Raw genomic sequence first — 22,303 nt, forward strand, 5'->3', positions numbered from 1 at the left:
TTTTGCAAATTCTCTAAGCTTGTGTTTATCTGTAAATGACTTAATTTCACTTTCATATTTGAGGGAGAGTTTTGCTGGATATATGATTTTTGGCTGGCAGGTTTTCTCCTTCAGTCCTCTTGCCTGCATGGTTTCTGCCGAGTAGTCCAAATTTATTGATTCTCCTTTGTAGGTGACTTTTTGTTTTTCCCTGGCTGCTCTTAAAATTTTCTCTTTATCTTTGGTTTTGGCAAGTTTGATGATAACTTGTCTTGGTGATTTTCTTTTGGGATCTACCTTATATGGGGTTTGATGAGCATCTTGGATAGATATCCTTTCATCTTCCACAATGTCAGGGAAGTTTTCTACCAGCAAATCTTCAACAATTCTCTCTGTATCTTCTGTTAGACCTCCCTGTTATGGAATTCCAATTACACAGAAGTTATTCTTCTTGATAGAGTCCCAGATGATTCTTAGGGTTCCTTCGTTTTTTAAAAATTCTTTTATCTAATTTTTCTTCAAATATATTGGTGTCAAGTGCCTTATCCTCCATCTCCCAAATTCTGCATTCCCATTCCTCAATTCTGCTCCTTTGACTTCCCATTGAGTTGTCTAATTCTGTAATTTTATTGTTAATCTTTTGAATTTCTGAATGCTCCCTCTCTTTGGATCCTTCCAGCTTATTAAAATTTTCATTATGTTCTTCAATAATCTTTTTAATTTCTCCAACCGTTTTATCTGTGTGTTCCCTGGCTTTTTCTGTACATTGCCTTATTTCATTCCTGATGTCTTGAAGCGTTCTGTATATTAATTTTTTGTATTTTAAATCTGGCAATTCCAGGAATACAGCTTCATCTGGGAGAGACCTCGATTCTCTGTTTTGGGGGTTGTAGAAACAATCATGGTCTGCTTCTTTATGTGATTTGATATTGACTGCTGTCTCCAAGCCATCTGTAAGTTAGTGTAATGATTTATTTGCTATTTGCTCACTGTGTCCTTTCTTTTTGTTTTGTTTCAATATACCCAGATACGCTACTAGAGTGCAGTAACTTGATCATTGGAGCCTTTGAAGTGCTAATGTCCTGTTACCGGGTGATTAGAGCTAACTGTTACCAGGTGTAAGAGCCTGTGAGTCCATTCACTATTCTTGAATAGGATCAGCTCAGGTGTCCTGGTAGTCAGTCACCTAGTGTGTGGTGTAGGCTCTCACCTGCTATCTTAGAGGAGTAGCGGTGATGGTTGTATGCACTAGCTTCTGGTAGCAGCAGAGGGTCATAGTCTGATGAGGGCCGGGTGCTGAGAGCCATCCCCCAGGTGTTGGTGAGAAAGGAGCATCTCTGTTCTCTAGAACACTCTGGTGGGCGGGCTCTGCAGCTGTACCTTAGGCACCTGGTGCTTATACCTGTAAAGACCTGTAGGTACCACTATCCTCAGACCCCTTTCGCAGGTGGATGGGTGGCGTGGATGGAGCCTCAGCCCTCAAGTCCCTACCGTGGGTAGGTGAGGGCTCTGTTTAATAGGTAGAGTGGTATCAGACCTCCAAAACCTGCCTCTCCACTGCATAGCTGAAACAATTACAGTCAGACCTCTGACATATTTGCCTTTGCATTATAATAGCCACCTGGTTCCATGTAGAGGTGAAAGCCAAAATCTGTAGATTTTTTATGCCTGGACTGGAGCCGCTTCTGTTCTGATCTTCCAGTTTAGAGGAGCCGAGGAAAGTATTTCTCCCCTGTTTGTCAATTTGTTCATTCTCCCAGGCCAGGAGAATGGGTCAGAAAAAGCAGGGCACTTCTATCTCAGGCCCAGGCAGGGACTTCAAATGACGGCTGAGGCAGAGAGAGAAAGGGTCAGATAGATAGGAAAGAGTGCTTTCAGAAGGAGCTATTAGATCTGTGCGGTAAAATAGACAAAATCTCTTATCTTGTGTCGAGGGCGCTGTTTTATCTCAGGTTCCAGAGGCATGTGTATCCAGTGTGCACTGACTGGGTCCCCGCTGAGATTGCCCCAGGGGGTTAGGGCTACGTCCCGTGCTTGCCGTGTCTCAGGAAACTACCATCAGCCCCACCATATTCACACCAAAGAACAGCACCAAAAAATCATAGCTGAGGCACTGTGCAGGCTTGGCAATTCGTTGCTGCTTCTGTGCAGTCTCTCGCTCCCCTGTCATTCAGGTTGGTGTGTAGCCTGTGTGCACTGGCTGGGTCCCCGCCAAGATTGCCGCATGGGATTAGGGCTAAGTCCCGTGGTTGCCATATCTCAGGAAACAACCATCAGCCCCACCGCATTCACGCCAAAGAATGGCACCCAGGAATCGGAACTGAGGTGCTGCGCTGGCTCGGCAACTCGTTGCTGCTTCTGCGTGGTCTTTCGCTCCCCTATCACTCAGTTCGATTCCTTAGTTCTGTGTTTGATGGTCAGGGTTCATAGATTGTCATATATGTAATTGTTTCACTTGTTTTTTCGGGTCTTTGCTGCAAGAGGGTTCAGTGGAAGCTTCTGCCTAGTTAGCCATCTTCTTGTATGATTTCTTGACTGCTGCTTCCATGGGCATTGATTGTGGATCCAAGTAAAATGAAATCCTTGACAACTTCAATATTTTCTCCATTTATCATGATGTTGCTTATTGGTTCATTTGTGAGAATTTTTGTTTTCTTTATGTTGAAGCGTAATCCATACTGAAGGCTATAGTCTTTGATTTTCATCAGTAAGTGCTTCAAGTCCTTTCCATTTTGAGCAAGCAATGTTGTGTCATCTGCATATCACAGGTTGTTAATGAGTCCTTCACCAGTCTAGATGCCACATTCAGATAGTCCAGTTTCTCAGATTATTTACTCAACATACAGATTGAATAAGTATGGTGAAAGTATACAACCCTGGCACACACCTTTCCTGATTTTGAACCATGCAGTATCCCCTCATTCTGTTCAAACAACTGCCTCTTGTTATATGTAAAGGTTCCTCATGAACATAATTAGGTGGTGTGGAATTCCCATTCTTCACAATGTTATTCTTAATTTGTTATGGTCCACGCAGTTGAATGCCTTTGCATAGTAAATAAAACACAGGTAAACATCTTTCTATTATTCTCTGTTTTCAGCTAAGATCTATCTGACAACACCAATGATTTCCCTGGTTTCACATCCTCTTCTGAATCCAGCTTGTATTTCTGACAGTTTCCTGTCTATGTACTCTGAAATTGCTTTTGAGTTTTCTTCAGCAAAATTTTACTTGTGTATGATATTGTTTGATAATTTCCAGATTCTGTTGGATACGCATATATACACTTAATTATAGAAAATTTCTATTATTTAATTATGGAAAAACTCTGAAAGGGTATACAAGAACTCTTGGGGCTATGGCAGAGGGGATGGCGTAGGGAGACTTTTCCATTTAAACTCTTCACTATTTGAGTTTTGACCAAGTGTATGTATTTTGTTATATTTAAATTAGTAAAAATAAGGACTACTCAAAGAACAAGGCGTATCTGGATGAAATAAACATTGGTTTACAAACATAAAGGCAATGAATATTAAATTTGCACATGTAGAGTACTTGTCTTATATAAACAGATTAAGTATAAACACTACTAAAATGTAAACAGATTAAATACCGTGATGTCTGGGGTTTTGTTTGTTTTTTGTTTTTGTTTTTTTTTTGCTTGTTTTTAGAATAATTGGGGGCCATGGAAAAAGTTTAGATGAAACAAGATTGGCTGTGTATTGATAATTTTTGAAACTGAGTAATAGGTAAATTGGGTTTGTTAAACTATTCTGTTTTTATAAATGTTTGAAGTTTTTTAATATGAAAGTTTAAAATGAATTAATAATTTGAATAATTTTTGAATGTTGCTAAAACAGCAATGATACTAGATTGCAAGGACAAAATAGAAGGCTGAGCAGGCATCATGAATGATATCTTAAATTATTTGAAGTAATTTCAATATATAAAAGAAAATAAACTTTCCTTGCAGATTTCATAGAGCTGACCTAAAGCTGGATAGAATGTAATGAGGCAGTTTCAGACCAATAGAAAGAAATGTCTGAAGATTCAAATGTCTAAAAATCGATCTGGTTGTCTATGACCTAGTCAGCACCCCATCATCAAAAGTGTGAAAGAGAAGGCTGAATCATCATGGGAGGATTTATAGAGGCATCTGTCATGGAATTAGAGTTATATATATGGTGAGATGCCCTTGTAGTGTTCCAGAATTCTCTGAATCATTATGTACTTCCCAGAATTTGTTGTCATTTGCCAGTTGTACTTTTTCATCTGTCAGACTGTTGGAAATTTAACACATGGCTCTATTTTCCGTTGTACTTGCTTCAATTACCTGGAGAACTGGAAGATAAGCCAAGGCTGAAGGCAGAATTCCGTAATCTTAATGATAAACATAGATCATTGAGAGAGAGTCGTATTTTAATTGGTAAATGGAGTCTTACTAGCTTTTATCAATTTTTCTTCAAATTCAATAATTTATTCCATTTCAAGTGCACATCATAGCAATTATTTATTTTTGTGGCATCTTCTTCAAGTTAATATTTTGACAAATAAAGTGAGAATAATAGAGATTTTTTAAATGAGGGAATTAGAATAGTTCTACAGAATTGTTTAATTTTTACTGTTTCAGTGTATGAAAAATGTATAAATGACTTAAAATTGCACTGTGGAACTCAGTACAGTTTTCTCTAGGAAAAATGTGGATAGCATCAGTGAAAAAGATACACTGGAAGAAAAACAGTTATACTCCTAAGGAACATTTTAGAATGAAATTGTCTTATAGTAAGCAGTTAATTTACTTTCATTCTTTTTTTTTTTTCTTAATTTGTAATACTTTTCCTTTTTTAAATATTTTGTTGTACTTTAGGTGAAAGTTTACAGAGCAAAAGTTTCCTATTCAACAGTTCGTACCCAGAATGTTCTAGGATAATTGGTCTCAGTCCCCTCAATGTGTCAGCGCTGTCCTCACTTCTGCCCTGGGTTCCCTGTTACCTTTCATCCGGTTTTTCTGCCGCTTCCTGCCTTCTCGTCTTTCCTTTTGGGCAGATTTTGCCCTTTTGATCTCATGTAATTAACTATTCTAAGGAGCTCCTTCCTCTTGGGTGTTACAGTTTGTTTTATAGTGTAGGCCTGTCTATAGTTTGCCTGAAAGGTGGTCTCCAGGAATGCCTTCAGTTCCAGGTCAGAGAATGTCTTAGAGCTATAGTCTTGGGGGTTCCTCCAGTCTCTGACAGACCAGAAGTCCAAGTCCAGTCTTTTTTATGGATTTGATTTTTGTTGTACATTTTTATCTGCTCTGCCCAGGACTCTTTATTGTGATCCTGGTCAGAGGGATCAGTAGTATTGGCTGGTTACCATCTAGTTCTTCTGTGTCTTGGAGTCATGTAGGCTATAGTTCATGTGGTCCGTTAGTCCTTTAGAGTAATTGTTCCCTTGAGTCTTTGGTTTTCTCCACTTTCCTTTGATCTGGACAGGATGAGACCAGTAGTTATATCACAGATGACTGCTCACAAACTTTTAAGACCCCAGATGCTACTCACTAAAGTAGAATGCTTAATATTGTGTTTATGAACTATATTATGCCTATTGATGCAGATGCCCCCCAAGTCTATAGTCCTTAGCCTTCAAGCCAAGTAACTTGACCCTGCAAGGTGTTTGGTTGTATCTAGGAAGTAATGATTCTGCCCCTTGTGTGTTCTCTTGTCTATGTTAATATACATGCAGCATCTACAAATGTGTGTGTAGTAACATCTGTAACCAAACCTATATCTGCAAGTGGGTGTACTTCTTTGCACCCTCCTACCTCTTTTTAAGATACCTCTTTACCCGTGTAGGCGTGCGTAGATAATTTGTTAATACTATTGTTCTTTTTTTTTTTTTTTATTGTTCTAGGGTAGTCTGTGTTATGGTAACTACCGTGATTGCCCTGCATTCTTACGTTCCTCTCAGTGCCTTCCTTTGCCTTGATCCAGTTGTGTTGACTTCTCTTTTGCTGTGTAATGTCTTTCCCATCACCGATATTAACATATGTCTTCTTTTTAGTTGGGGATTTTCCCTCCACCACCCCGCGTCCTTGGTAACCATCAAAGAATATTTGTGTGTGTGTGTAACTCTTTTCTTGGTTTTTTATAGTAACAGTCTTATACAACATTTGTTGACTTATTTCATTCAGCATAATGTCCTCCAAGTTTATCCATGCTATGAGATGTTTTGCGGATTTATCATTGTTCTTTATTGTTGTATGCTATTCTTTTGTGTGTATGTACCAGTTTGTTTATCCATTCATTCATTGATGGGTTGTTTCCAGCTTTTGGCTATTGTGAATGGTGCTGCAGTGAACATGGAAGTCAGTATGTCTATTCATGTCATGGCTGTTATTTCCTTAGGGGTATATACCTAGGAGTGGGAATGCTGGATCATACGGTATTTCTATTTCTAGGTTTTTGAGGAAGCACTCACCATTTTACATAGTGATTGTACCATTTTACATTCCCACCAGCAGTGTATAAGAGTAGCAGTCTGCCCACAGCTTTGCCAGCATTTGTTGTTTTCTTTTTTTTTTTTTTTAATTAATGCTATTATTGTTGGGGTGAGATGGTATCTCATTGTAGTTTTGATTTACATTGGTGGGTTTTTGGGATGGGTAATAATCAGAAGCTTTTCTTCATGTGTGTGTTTGCCACCTGAATGTCTTCTTTGGTGAAGTGTCAGTTCATATCCTTTGCCCAGTTTTTAGTTGGATTGCCTTTTTGTTGTTAAGGTATTGAAGTTTTCTATAAATTTTAGAGATTAGACACTTGTTGGATATATGCTAGTTAAAAATGTTTTCCCAGTCTGTAGGTTCTCTTTTTACTGTTTTGGAGAAGTCTTTTGTTGTATGTAAGTGTTTAATTTTTAGTTTATCTTCTGCTGTTTGTGCATTTTTAATTATGTTTGGTATGATATTTATGCTATGTATTAGGGCTCCTAGCACTGTCTCAGTTTTTCTTCCATAATCTTTATAGTTTTAGCATTAACATTTAGGTCTTTGATCTATGTTGAATTGTTTTTTGTATATGGGGTGAGGCATGGGCTTTTTTTCATTTTTCTATAGACAGATACCAGTTTTGCCAGCACCATTTGTTAGAGAGACTTTCTCTTCACCATTATAGATGTTAGCCCTTTATCAAAGATCAGCTGTCCATAGGTGGATGGATTTACTTTGGGTTCTCAATTCTGTCCCATTGGTCGTTGTACCAGTACCAGACTGTTTCGGCTACTGTGGCTGTGTAGTAGGTTCTGAAGTCAGGAAATGTGAGGCCTCCCACTTTGTTGTTCTTCTTCAATAATGCTTTACTTATTCAAGGCCTCCTTCCCTTCATATAAAGTTAGTGATTAGTTTTTCCATCTTGTTGAAGAATGCTGTTGGAATTTGAATTGGGATTGCATTATATCTATATATTGCTTTGGGTACTATTAATATTTTCACAATGTCATCCAAGAGCATGACATGTTTTTCCATTTATGTAGTTCTCTTTTGGTTTCTTGTCAATAGTGTTCTCTAGTTTTCTTTGTATATGTCTTTTATATCCTTGGTTAGATTTATTCCTAAGTATTTTATCTTTTTAGAGACTACTGTAAATAGTATTGTTTTCCTGATTTCCTTTTCAAATTTCTCTTGTTGATGTAGAAGAATCCACCTGATTTTTGTATGTTCATCTTGTATCCTGCCACTTTGCTGAAACCTTCTATTAGTTACAGTAGCTTTCTTGTGGACTCTTTGGAATTTTCTATGTATAGAGTCATATCATCTGTAAATAGGGGTAGTTTGACTTCTTCCTTACCAGTCTGAATGTCCTTTATTTCCTTTTCTTTCCTTATTGATCTAGCTAAGAATTCCAGTGCAGTGTTGAATAGAAGTGGTGATAAAGGGGTTTGTCTGGTTCCCGTTCTCAAGGGGAATGCTTTCAGTCTCTCTCCACTGAGAATAATGTTGACCATTGTTTTTGTATAAATGCCTTTAGTGTGTTGAGAAATTTCCCCTCTATTTTGCTGAGAGTTTTTATCGGGAATGGGTGTTGGACTTTATCAGATGCCTTTCCTGCATTGATTTAGATGATCATGTGGCTCTTTTCCTTTGTTTTATGTATGTGATGGATTATGCTGGTTGGCTGATTTTCTAATGTTGAACCATCTTTGCATGCCTGGTATGAATCCTACTTGGTCATGATGTATTATTTTTTGATATGCTGTTGAATTCTGTTGGCGAGGATTTTGTTGAGAATTATTACATCTGCATTCATGAGGGATATTGGTCTATAGTTTTCCTTTTTAGTGATGTCTTTGCCTGGCTTTGGTATCAGGGTTATGCTGACTTCATAGAATGAATCTGGGAATATTCCTTCTTTTTCTCTGTTCTGGAATAGTATGAGTAGAATTGATGTCAGCTTTTCTTTGTATGTTTAGTAGAATTCTCTAGTGAAGCTGTCTGGGCCGGGACTTTTTTTTTTGTTGGGAGGTTTTTTTTTTTAATGACTTCTTTAATTTTGTGGATCTATTTAAATTTTCTACCTCAGTTTGTATTGGTTTAGGCAGGTAGTGTGTTTCTAGAAATTCGTCCATTTCCTCTATATTTTCACATTTGTTGGAGTATAATTTTTTGTAGTATTCTGTTATGATCCTTTTTATTTCAGTTGGTGTTGTTGTAAATGTCACCCATCTCATTTCTTACTTGAATTATTTGCATCTTCTCCTGTTTTTCTTTTGTCAGTTTGCCAGCGGTTTCTCGATTCTATTGATTCTTTAAAAGAACTAGCTTTTAGTCTTGTTGATTCTTTCTATTGCTTTTCTGTTCTCTGTTCCATTTATTTCTGCTCTAATTTATATTTTTTCATATTTCTGGTGACTGTTGGCTTCTTTTGCTACTCTCTAATTGTTCGAGTTGTAGGGTTAATATTATGATTTTTGCCCTTCTTTTTTGATGTGTGCATTTATTGCTATAAATTGGCCTCTGAGCACTGTTTGCTGTACCAATAAGCCACATCATGATAAATGGAGAAAATATTGAAGTTGTAAAGGATTTTGTTTTACTTCAATCCACAATCAACGCCTATGGAAGCAGCAGTCAAGAATCACATGATATACTGCATTGGGCAAATCTGCTGTGAAAGACCTCTTTCAAGTATTAAAAAGCAAAGGTGTCACTTTGAGGACTAAGTTTATCTGACCCAAGCCATGGCGTTTTCAGTTGCTTCACATGCGTGTGAAAGCTGGACAGTGAATAAGGGAGACCGAAGAAGAAGTGACACCTTTGAATTATGATGTTGGCAAAGAATATTGAATATACCATGGACTGCCAGAGGAATGAACAAGTCTGTCTTGGAAGCAGTACAGCCAGAATGCTCCTTGGTAGCAACGATGGTGAGATTTCATCTCACATACTTTGGACATGTTATCAGTAGGTACTGGGCCCTAGAAAAGGACATTGTGCTTGGTAAATCAAGGGGTCAACGAAGAGAGAAAGACCCTCAATGAGATGGATTGACACAGTGGCTGCAACAGTGGACTCTAGCATAGCAACGATTGTGAGGATGGCGCAGGGCTGGGCAGTGTTCGTTCTGTTGTACATAGGGTCACTATGAGTTGGAACCAACTCGACGGCACCTAACAACAAGGGACTGTTGAGTATTTTTTTTATTACTTATCAGAAAGGATATTTTATACTTGCTCTGTGTTGTATAGTCTTACAATAAAATACTAAAGTACTTCAGTCGTTTATATATCAAGTACTAGTTATATTTCCTTTTTACTGCCTGTTACCTGACCCTTTCACCTACTAGGTCAGATGAGCATAACCTTATAATATGTGTTTATGGTCACTGAAGGATTATTTGGGATGCCTCAGAAAGTATAACTGTTATGTTTCATTGTTGTCTTTTAAATAATATTTACCTTTTAAAAAGTGTTAGCCTAAATTAGACTACCAATTAAAAAGTATAATCAGATCTTCCTTTATTATTAGGAAAGTATAATTGCTGCTTCCTTGATTTTTAAACAATATTTACTTTTGTAAAATTGTTAGCCTGAATTAGATTACCAATTAAAAACAATAATCAGAGCTTCCTTTCTTACCAAGATTATATGTAAATATGCTATGTAATATGGCTATATTTTGAGTAAACAGGTAGTTTAATTTGCAGACACTTCAAAATGTGTGATGTTAATTGCACATCTCTTAATCTGAAACCTTTCTGAGCCACAATGCCAAGACTGCTTATTTACTCTGTGTGTTAACAGAAGATACAACATACACTGTCTGTAATTATGACTCACGGGCAAAATAAAGAACGGGGTTATTAGCAGAAAGAATATTAATTCAAGGTTTTAAACTCAAATGTAGACAGTTCAAATAAAACCTTGAGAATTTCTAGGAAAATAGGAATTTTGAGAACCATTTATAAAATTATTTTATCTTTGTCATTCAAAGATCATATATATATGTTTTAGGAGATTAGACATATATGGAGAAGAGTAATTAGGTCCTTAGACAGTTCACCAACCAAACATGCCTCGACCATGATGTCTTTCTTAATCAACAACTTTAAATGTGCAACAGGGGTTTAACATAGGAATGGTTAAGTAGCTCTCCATTATTTTTAGACGATATCAGAACGATTTCCAGGAGAATGATGATGACTATATAATAATCACAGCTTAGTGAGTGTACCAGGCACTGTTCTCATTCTTTATGAGTTTGTTTCATCCTTGTACTTTCCTATGAGGTAGAACCTTTTAGTATTTCCATTTTACATATGAGTAAACTAAGGCACATTTTACATATGAGGAAAGTGACTTGCCCAAGATTACACAGCTAATAAGAATTAGAATGAGAGTCATTCCAGGCGGTCTGATTCCATAATCCATGCTCTAAACCACTATACTGTATTACCTCTTTAAAAAGATAAAAATTAACTAAAATTTGTATAATTGAACCTCATATTGTCAGCTGTTTTTAATGCTGCAGTTGAAACTGTTTTCAGAGTTTCATTATTGTAATTTTTTTGTCTGCTTGCCCACCAAATATACCTGTTGGCTAAAATGTCCTATATATTCAGTTGAAGGAAATTGATATGTTTTTATACCCAAAGAAAAAAGTGCTTAGCTGTTAGAAATTTCTTACTCCAAAAAAGTGGAGGTAATTATTCATATTCTTAGGATACAATAATAGCCAAATGATCTTGCACTTAGGAACACTTTTGTAAATATCAGTTGCTACCTTCACACTTCAAAACCAAATGTTTTCCCCAGTCCTGTTGCCTCTGTCCTCAAATAAAATTGTCTGAACTTTGCCAAATTTCTTTTCAATGTTTGAACATAAACACATACAACATTTATATAGGACACATGCTTTTAAAGAATCATTTAGTTATATTAAACCATATTAAAATTTATCTTTTATAAAATTTTCCCCAGGTACAAGTTTCTAATACAATGATGGAACAAGCTTGTATGGATACTTTGTCGTGGTGGTAACTTAAATTAATGGAATGTAAATTGCAGTTTTAACAATATATACAGTTTTGTTGAAAAATTGTATATTGTGATTACCTGAAATGTTGTTGTTTCAGAGAAACAGCATTTTGAACCTCAGTGGATTTAATATGCCAAATAATTAGAGTTATTTATAGATTTAATCAAATCAGAAATAAAATATTGACTACATTTTTATTTCTGACACTTAAGATTAAAGCTACCCTAAAAAATGACAGATAATTTTTCATCTTTTGGAACTTGTTGCTTCAGGATCTTCCTGAGGCGTTAATGGTTTCTTTTCCTGTTAACCAGGTACTTGTGGGTCACACCCCTTGGTTACTGTAGTAATATATCTTAGATACTGCAGTGTATTGCTCCATCACTTAGCTACAGTTAAGTTGTGGCTTTAGGTTTCTCATTATTTTTCAATCCTTTTAACCATTATATCAGTGTGCACTATTTTATAACACTGAGCAACATGTTAGAGATTTTGACTTGAGTCAAAGCAAAAAATAAGTGGGGATCATTACTATACATCTGCAAACACTTAAATTTAATTGAAGTGTTTTTGTTGTAACCATGCAACCTCCTGTGGTAAATATGACTGACTGCTCTTTCTTCTTACGCACTTTTAAGCAAAGTAAAGCAGCAGTTCGGCTGAAAGAAGACATGAAAAAGATAGTGGCAGTGCCACTAAACGAGCAGAGGGATCCTACCTATACAAAGTTATTTGGAGTCAGTCTCCAAGAACTTCATCAGCAGGGGCTCACCGAGAATGGCATTCCAGCTATAGTGTGGAACATAGTGGAGTATTTGACACAGCATGGTAAGTTATGTTTTAATTCTGTGTGTTTTTTCAGTTTTTCACATGCAGAGAAAATGTTTTTGTGTTAATTGCTTCATACGATATGACTAGACTATTCCCTAAAACATCTTAATTAAAATATCAAGTTACTGAGCAATGTATTTTCCCTTAAAAAAAAAAAAGGCTATTAAAAGCATTAATTCTTTGTACCATTATTTTAACATTGCTAGTTGGCCCTGTGTTAGCCCTGGTGGCAGAGTGGTTAAGAGATACGTCTGCTAACCAAAAGGTTGGCAGTTCAAGTCCACCAGCCGCTCCTTGGAAACCCTATGGGGCAGCTCTACTCTGCCCTATAGGGTTGCTATGAGTTGGAATTAACTCAATGGCAGTGGGTTTAATTTGATTAACCATAAAACAGCACATTAGTTATTGAGGTTTCTAGTTTGGAATGATTCATGGTTTTAAGTGCTAAAATACAAATATTTTTCTAATATTAATAGTGAGTTCTCTTGATTAACTGAATTCCAGTTGATAGTCAATAATTTTTAACTTAACAGAACATTTTTGGGGGTTTCTTTCAGCTGAGGTCAATCATGAACTTACTGGATGCTTTGATCATGTTCATAAGCTCAATAGGGTTACCACTGGGAGGGGCATTTACTTTTGGAGTGATAAAAATCAGCATGCAAAATAATAGGAGAGTAATATTGTACACTTTATAATAAAAAGATAAATTATATCTACTCTACATTGGAATCGACTCAACAGCAACAGGTTTGGCTATCTGTATGACAGCTATGTAGTCTACTAAGTCATTGAGTGTGAGAGAGGTACCCTTCCTTTCTTTTTTTCTTTTTCTTCTTGCTCTGATTTGTAGAATGAATTGGTTACCAGTCTGTTATGTAATGGGCCTTGATCTCTGTATTCGATGGTGATTTTTATTTTATTTAAAAGTTTTTAAACAATCTACATACAGCTTTTTCTTCCATTGGCCATTGGTAACTTCAAAGAGCAAGATGTTAAGGCATAGTTGTACAGAGGTAATTCTGCAGAGGAACAGAGTGATATGATCTAGGTATGCAGCTTTTTGATCATTTTATTTGAAATAGGACTTAAACCTGGATAATTTGGGAGAATGATTACCTGTCCCCAAATCCGTACTTTTCAAAGTAGGGCAGTATGATGGGAGAACTCCAAACTATATTTAAAAAAAAAAAAAATCAAACAACTTCAAAAGATCTGGGAGGGAAATATTCTGAGGGAAAAGTTTGAAATTTTCATCATTCATGTGCTAAAACAAACATGGATTCATTGCAGAGTAGAAATTAAAAATTGTGGGGATTTTCCAAAGAAAGGACTTGAGACTTCAAAGAAACTCTGTACTTGGCTCACTTTCCTTCAGGCCCCATATCTTTCCACGATTACAAATCCATTCCCTTTGACAGTAAGAATCCTTCATTGGAAATGTGTGAGAAGCATTGTCCATGTGTTCCTGTATAGAGACTGTATGGAAAGACTATACTGAAAATAGTCTAGACCTCAGAAGTTTAGGTGTTTTTCATTAATTAAAAAAAGGGGGTCTGTATGTTCTAGTTACCAAGGATATAGATGACAAAATCATATTTTGTTTTGAAAACTGAAGAGCCAGGTTTATATTCTTTATAGAAGTTATCTCCTTATTTTTGGAGGAAGGTAATCTGCAGAAGGGCCAGATTTCTAGAGAACGACTCTGGATTTGTTCAAATGCTTTAAACAATTAAACACAATGCTGTACACACTAAGGCAGGAAGGTGGGACCTTGGCCTATAAGGTCTTGACCAGATGTTATTAAGTTATATCTTTCATCGAACTTATTTACGCACTCAATATTGAGTAAAACTGCATCCTACTGACTTAGTTGAAAATGGATCTCTAGGTATTTCACTTAATGTGTTAAATAGGGCTGTTCATTATTATTCATTTAGATGCCAAAATGTGACCATTTAAATAGTATTTTGGTCTTAGGGTGGTCAGTTTTCTGCCCTTTTCCCCAACAATGATTGGCTGATAGACTCTTGAGATTATTTCTATCATGCAAAATCATTTCATATTTTAAATTTTATTTTTTTAATTATATATATTTTGAATAGTTAATACACTCATGTGATTCAAAGTACTGGAGGGTATACAGTAAAAAGTCTTGCCCTCCAAATCTTGTCTCGTGACCATTCATTTCCCTTCCCCAGAAACAATGTAAACTATACTAGTTCTTGGGTATATCCTTACAAACATGCTTGGTGCATATATATATGTACTTTTTCACAAATACAAATATAGCACACCATGCACACTGTTCTGAATCTTGCTTTTTAAAAAAATCACTTAACAGTATTATTTCGAAGATTGTTTCGCATCATATAAAGAGCTTTACTCATTTTTCATTCTCCCCAGCCCTGCACTCTGTTTCCATATATGTGTGTATATATTATTTCATCTAAGTCATTTAATTTAACTAGAGGTAGGCATTTTGATCATACTTTACTTTTTTTTTTTAATGCAAATTCAGGTATTTAACAACTTGACATGAGGGAAAACTATCATTATAAAAACAATTTTAGGAGAGAAAGGTTTTGAATCACTACCTATGTCAAGGCCTTTAAATAAACTTCACTTTTTCCTTAAAACACACGCACACACACAGAGTTGTTTTTCATTTCAGAGGAACATATTATTATAAGTGAGGAGTCATATCATCTTTATACTATTTTAAAATATCTAAAAAAAGCAAGATTTTTTGCTGACAGTGTTAATGGACTCTTTCCCTTTATCGTAAAAATACTAAGGTACGGTTGCTTATGGGGTTTTAAATAGTGTAGGATTCCTCAGTCACCACTAGGTGTCAGAGGATGCTTACAGGTAGTTATACTACTTTCTGGGGCAAAATGAAAATTCTGATTTCTGGCATATTTCATTTCAAATGATGTATTCATACTATTTTGAAATAAATATTTCAGTTGTACAAAAAAGTAACTATCGATATGTAGGCATTATTTAACTTATATAATTGTTCTTTCATTGTAAACCATGATTTTATGATAATTAACTCATGAATTTCTGAAATGTATGAGTAACTCCACTCCATGAAGCCTTCTCAGTATTTCCTTCCTTTGAGTTTTCCCATGGTAATCATAAATCCTTAGAAATTTAAAATAGCCAGAGGCCTTGTGTTATTGTTAGGTGCCGTCGAGTCGGTTCCAACTCATAGCGACCCTGTGCACAACAGAACGAAACACTGCCCAGTCCCATGCCAACCTTACAATCGTGGTTATGCTTGAGCCCATTGTTGCAACCACTGTGTCAATCCACCTCGTTGAGGGTCTTCCTCTTTTCCGCTGACACTGTACTTTGCCAAGTATGATGTCCTTCTCCGGAGACTGATCCCTCCTGACAACATGTCCAAAGTATGTAAGACTCAGTCTTGCCATCCTTGCCTCTAAGGAGCATTCTGGTTGTACTTCTTCCAAGACATATTTATTCGTTCTTCTGACAGTCCATGGTATATTCAGTATTCTTCGCCAGCACCACAATTCAAAGGCATCGGTTCTTCTTCAGTCTTCCTTATTCTTTGTCCAGCTTTCACATGCATATGATGCGACTGAAAATACCATGGCTTGGGTCAGGCACACCTTAGTGTTCAAGGTGACATCTTTGCTCTTCGACACTTTGAAGAGGTCCTTTGCAGCAGATTTACCCAATGCAACGCGTCTTTTGATTTCTTGACTGCTGCTTCCATGGCTGTTGGTTGTGGATCCAAGTAAAATGAACCACAGAGGCCTTAGAGATTATATAGTTTGAGGAGCAAGCCTCATAGAGATATTGGAGGTATTATAAGCTCTTAAGCGTTTTTTCAAACTGTATGGATTTTTTTCCCTAGAGTGTGTTAAGTACATGTCCAGGGTTATACACCCCCTGATTGCAAATCACTAAGTATAATGAGAGCTGTTTTGGGTGGAGATGTTCCTGAGATAGGAGAGTTACTCAAATAAATGGAACAGAGGCAGAAAAAAATGAATGAGAAGCATAAGCATCCATAACTTCTGTTTACATCTTATCTTTCCACTGATGTGGCCCAGTGTGATCAGGAGCCTGGAAGACCACAGCCAGTTCTTGGAACTGGGTTATTTTGGAATGGTGGGAACTATATTTATTGAGGGAAGTTTCAAAAAAAAAAAAAACCTTGTTGGAAGAGAAAGCTTGAGGTCAAAGCTAGAAAAAGACTATGTGAAATCAGATCCAAAAGGAATTTGCTGGGCCAAAAACAGGAGGCAATTTTAGGCTCAGGAGCTGGGTAAATATAGGAGGACACAAAAATTTGAAATTTTCAGGATTTGGACCTTAACAGGGATGGTATTCTCTTTTATTAGGTGCTAGTTGCTTGATGGCAGGATAGATATTATGAAGTTAAAGATGAACCTTGTACTGTAGAGAAACAATTTGAAATGATTAGCTGAAGTCTCCCAATAAACCAAAACCAAACCCATTGCCATTGAGTCAGTGCCGACTCACAGCAACCCTATAGGACAGAGTAGAACTGCGCCCATAGAATTTCTAAGGAGCAGCTGGTAGATTCAAACTGCTGACTTTAATACCTGTTATTCTGCAGGTGCTTAAAGGAATGGTTATCTATTGCTTCCTAACAAACTGTTGTTGTTGTTAGCTGCCGATGAGTCAGCCCCGGACTCATGGGGACCCCACGCACGAAAGAATGAAATGCTGCCTAGGCCTGCACCATCCATGTGATAGGTTGCAGATTGGACTGTTGATGAGTTTTCATTGGCTGTTGTTCATAAGTAAATACCCAGACCTTTTTTTCCTAGTCCATCTTGGTCTGGAAACTCTGCTGAAACCTGTTTAGCACCATAGCAACATGCAAGCATCCACTGACAAACAGGTGGTTGTTGTGCATGAGGCTCATTGGCCAGAATTGAACCCGGGTCTCCTGCGTAAAAAAAAAAAAATTTTTTTTTTTAATTTTTTTATTTTCTCCTGCATGGAAGGTGAGAATTCTATCTTTGAGCCTCCAATAACACAGCCTAACAAATTACCCCAAAACATAGTGGACTAAAACAATGGTATTTATTATTATCTCACAGTTTCTGGAATCAGGGCATAGCTTAGTTCTGTCTTCTTGTCTTAGGGTCTCTTTTCCAAGACTACAATCGTGGTGTAAGCCAAGGCTACAGTCATCTCAGGACTTGACTGGAGAAGGATCCATTTCTAAGCTCACTCACATGGTCATTCGTAGGTTTCAGTTCCTTGTGGGCTGTTGAACTGAGGCCCTCAGTTACTCACTGGCTGTTGGCCAGAGACTGCCCTCAGTTTCTTGCCACGTGGACTGTTCCATAGGATAGCTCACAAAATAAGTAGCTGCTGTTTTATCAGAGCAAGAAAACAAGAAGAGCCAGAGAGAGAGAGAGAGTGTGTAAGCAAGACAGACATCACAGTCTTTAATAACCTGATCTCAGAAGTAACATCGCATCACTTTAGCTGTATTCTGTTGGTTAGAAGCAAGTCACTAGGTCCAGCCCATGCTCGGGGGGAGGGATTCATAGAAGGGCATGAATACCAGGAGGTGGAAATTATTGGGGCCGTTATAGAAGCTGCCTGCAACACATCGTGACTAGTATCTCTTCTGATTGGATGGCGCCCTGCCATACCAAAAACCCATTGCTGTCCAGGCAATTTTGACTTGTAGCAACCCTATAGGACAGAGTAGAACCACCCCCACAGTGTTTCCAAGGAGTGCTTGGTGAATTCAAACTGCCGACCTTTTGGTTAGCAGTCAAGCTCTTAACCATTAGGCCACCAGGGCTCCATATCATCCCTGGTTTCACAAATAATTTTTGTCAGAATTGGAAACTAAAATCCATGTCAACTTTTTATATTATTAATGTTCTTTACACCAAATAATATGCATATGTGTGAGAACCCCAACATCTTATCAGACTACAAACTCCACAAGGGTAATAATAATGCTGAGGTTTTTTCTCACGATTTTTTTTTTAGTACTTAACATAGTGCCAGGCACTGATTAAATATTTGTTGAATTAAAGGATTCATAAAATGTTCTATTCAAATTACAAATGAGAAGAGAATTAACTTTCTTTTTCTTTAAAAAGAACAATACATTTAGCAGGTAAGAAAAAGAAGCAAAAGCAGATCTAAATCTAATAAGCTTCAATGCTTATGTCATTGCTAAAATTCACCATTAGGCTTTCAAAAAATGAGCAACGAGTTGAATTTTTGGCTCACTCTTTCTTAGAAAGATTGTTCACCGTCAGTGAACAAGTGTTCACTTGATACCTTCAGCAGTCCTCCACTGTCTGCCGCACTTGCTTATGTGGGTGTGCTGTCTCCTTAAACCCAGCACATGGAGCTGGAAATCATTACCTTCTACCCTGTGCCAGCTAGCCCTCCTGACTTCACCATACCTCAAACACTGTTTTTTGCTGGGTTCCCAGTTTTCAAACCTTAAAATTACCTTTCACCTCTTCCTTTCCCTTACTTCTCTTTTATATACTGTTGCCAAATCATGTTTATGTTCTTTTTCATTTCCTTTTCCACCATAATCTTAGTTTTACTGCCTTACAATAAAGTGTAGCTTCCCTAAAGAAAGCTCTCTGCCCTTTCCATTCTCTGCTTCTTAGCTAAAGCTTCCTGAAATCCGATTATATTGTGTTTTTCTCCCACTTAATGCTCCAGTGATAAAGTCTTCATTCTTCAACTTAACATTCATGGCCCTATCCGGTTTCTTCCATTTTATTACCGTATCATTCTTTGACCTAAATAACTCCCATGTTTTTAACTGCCTTGCTTTCTTTATGCTATCCTATCTCTACCTATCAATTTATATTTTTGTTCTTCTTTGTTAGTGGTAGAGCAAGGTTTTATGGGTCTGGAAGCTTAATCCTTTTAGGACCTTCTTTAAAAAAAAAAAAGAGAATATATAATTAAGAACACAGAATTAGAGACAGAGCCTTGGAAAGGGCCCAAGCAAATAAGGGTCCCTGAAGCTTAAGCTTCATTAGCTTCACAGTAAATCAGCGTCAGCCCTTCCGTCTTGCCTGTGCTTTAGCCAAAGATTAAGGTTTACCTTCACCATGAATTGTTAACCTCAGCCTATACTGGATTCCCCGTAAATTAAGGTAAGAGTCTTATCTTATACTGCTTTATATTCTCAAAGAGTTTTGCCCATTGAATTTAGTGACTACTGAAGAAACATTGCCTATTTCTTAATTAAATTATTACAAAGATAATTGCATATAGTTCAGAAGTTTCTTATGTACATACCATTTTTCAAATAATTGCACACGAAATGCAAAGCTGCTAATTGGAACCCGGGGTAAGTTTCTGTTATATGCCATATGATATTATATGAATGAAATTTCTTTGCATGGTATTATATTATTATATATTTGTACATGTTATAAGCTTATTTGTAGAGTCAGATTTTATGACAGTCATATCTAAATGCTTTTTAGTTGATATGTAGTAGATATGGACATTTATTATTCTAGGAAATATTTTTATAAAATGTGAAAATCTTCCAATGCTTGCTAATTATAGTAGTCAGAGAATCCAGCGTTGGAATTTATTTATTCTTGTTGTTCTTTAGATTTTGTATCTATTTGTGAGGACCTCTATTCTGTATGTGTATGTTGCTGTTCCAGGACTTACCCAGGAAGGCCTTTTTAGGGTGAATGGTAATTTGAAGGTGGTGGAACAGCTTCGGCTGAAGTACGAGAGTGGAGTGCACGTGGAGCTCGGGAAAGATGGCGATGTTTGCTCTGCAGCCAGTCTGTTGAAGCTTTTCCTGAGGGAGCTGCCAGAGAGAGTGATTACCTCAGCCTTACATCCCCGATTCCTTCAGCTGTTTCAGGGTTAGTAGAGTAATTCCTTTTAGAAGTTAGAGAAGTTTTATTTTTCAGTAAAAACTAAGTTTTGCTCTTAAATATTTATGGTTTTTCTACAACCACATCTTGCTATTTTATTCCATGCCTTCATCTTTAGTCGTAAAGCCATACTAAACTGACTGTGAAATATATTATTCAATGAAATTTCTAAGATCATTAGCATATGAACACTTCAGTAACATAGTCCTGAAAAGACCTGAGGCCGTGGGCCCAAAGAAATCCTTTTCTGACTAGTGACTGCCATAGAAAGAATGAGAATAAGGTATTAAATTCTGTATAGAAAAATATTAGTTAAATTGTATTTGGTCAGTGACTTTTGAGACAGAAAACTCATTGATATGCTTTCTTTTTCCTATAAGTAAGATGGAGTCCTAAAATAATTATGTTCATTTTATAAGATAAAAATAAGTCTTTGATTATAGGATAAGATGATTTTAAATGGAAAAATTTCCATTTTAAAATGTAATAACTATAGGAATGATTGTTATTAAATTCTCCCTCCTAAATACAGTAAGAAAAATGTTTTATTCTTGAAAGCCATTTCTTATTGTTGCCAAGTTACAGTGAAAAGGGGAGAAATGTATTGATAAGAGTGTTCATTGCCAGATCAGGAAGGATATTATTTAAAGCCATATTCTTTTAAAGCAGTTTTAAAACATGTAGTATACTAAAACATGCAGTATACTAAAGAATGGAGTAAGCGAGAAGTCCAGATAGGATGAATAAGAAGGCTCCAGAAGTATTTTTACCCTCTTAAAGACCATTTTCAAATACTAGATTAAGGTGACTGGTGAGGTTGTATTGGGAGACCACTCTAACCACGCGGCCAAGCCATCCATCCATTAGGGAGGGAGATTCATGTGTAGCTTCCTAAGGCCTAATGCCAGCAATGCCTCCTCACCCTGGCCTCTTATCATCTTCCACAGTCCCTGGATCACTGTGGGAACTTACTGACAGTCCTCTTGGAAGATGACCTACCTCTTGCTCCCTTCTTCAGAGTTCTCATGTGGTCCTCAGGAAACTCAAGCACATTTTTGCCAAGTTCTTAAAGTGGTGGCCAGAACCAGGGGAGAGCCTGGCCTTTTGATCCCGCTACCCAAGGCACCACCAACCAGCATTTTCTGCATCAGACTTTTGCAGATGTGAATCAAGACCCAGTCCATATGTCCCCTGGGCTCCAGAGGACACATTGCAAACTTTCTAATGATTTTCTGATGCTCCTCTCACTTGACTTGGGGAAAGGTGAGGGAAGTATTCGGTCTCTCTAACAACTCTTCCTTTAAAGGAGTCCTCACTCTCTAATCCTTAACTTAAAGTTTCAAGTTTCCACTTCACAGTCTTTTGAGGTAGATGATGGTCCGAGACTGGCCAGATTGTGTTTTTGGGGTCTTTACCTGAGGAAGTCCTACATGGATGACATGGCACCTCTCCTTAGAATGGGTGGGCCCATCACAACAGTTGTTTTCACCTTTGAGGCCCCACCCTAAAAGTGACACACCAGCAAAAATTCCATAAGCCTTATCCATTTTTTGCTTTTTTTTTTTTTTTTACTGTTTTGTTTGTGATCTTATTTAGCCACTCAAATCATTTTTTTTAAGGCATGATATAATAATATAGAAAAAAACTATTAAATAATATCTTGTACTCTGTTGGGAGTCCCTGGGTATGCAAACAGTTAATGTGCTTGGCTGCTAACATTATGAAATGGAATTAAAAATGAAGGGTTGGAAATTCGAGTCCACCCAGAAGTGCCTCCGAAGCAAGCCTTCGAATGATTCTTCCCAGTTCAGTCATAGCTGAGGAAGTGAAACCAGAACAGACCCAAACTTTTAAAAATTTTTAAAATTTGGGTGAACCAGAACGATAACCGGAATGGGAAAAATTATGGGTTGAGGCCCTGCTAGAAACCTAATCTCCCTCTTAGAAAACAAAGGCAGCATAAGCATACCATAGCAACCAAATCTCTTGCCTGTCAGATTTTGAACAGTTGGAAACAGCGGCACCCTACTCAAATATTGCGGCTGACCATGCCGCTTTCAATGTGTAATGCTCACCA

The 22,303-nt window shown here is 37.1% G+C and overlaps 1 protein-coding gene across 3 annotated transcripts in view; it reads left to right on the top strand.

Annotated features, from left to right (window-relative positions):
• Positions 1-22,303, top strand: part of FAM13A (family with sequence similarity 13 member A) — a 339,988-nt gene that overhangs the window by 18,311 nt on the left and 299,374 nt on the right. For 2 of the 3 annotated variants that reach the window (XM_049885727.1, XM_049885728.1), the window contains exons 2-3: positions 12,127-12,316; positions 20,005-20,214. In XM_049885727.1, the coding sequence (XP_049741684.1) occupies positions 12,127-12,316; positions 20,005-20,214 (400 nt within the window). The remainder of the gene's footprint in view (positions 1-12,126; positions 12,317-20,004; positions 20,215-22,303) is intronic. The other variant, XM_049885729.1, reaches the window with a different exon arrangement.

Source organism: Elephas maximus, chromosome 5 (genome assembly GCF_024166365.1).
Source record: "Elephas maximus indicus isolate mEleMax1 chromosome 5, mEleMax1 primary haplotype, whole genome shotgun sequence".
In the NCBI taxonomy this organism is placed as follows: Eukaryota; Metazoa; Chordata; class Mammalia; order Proboscidea; family Elephantidae; genus Elephas; species Elephas maximus.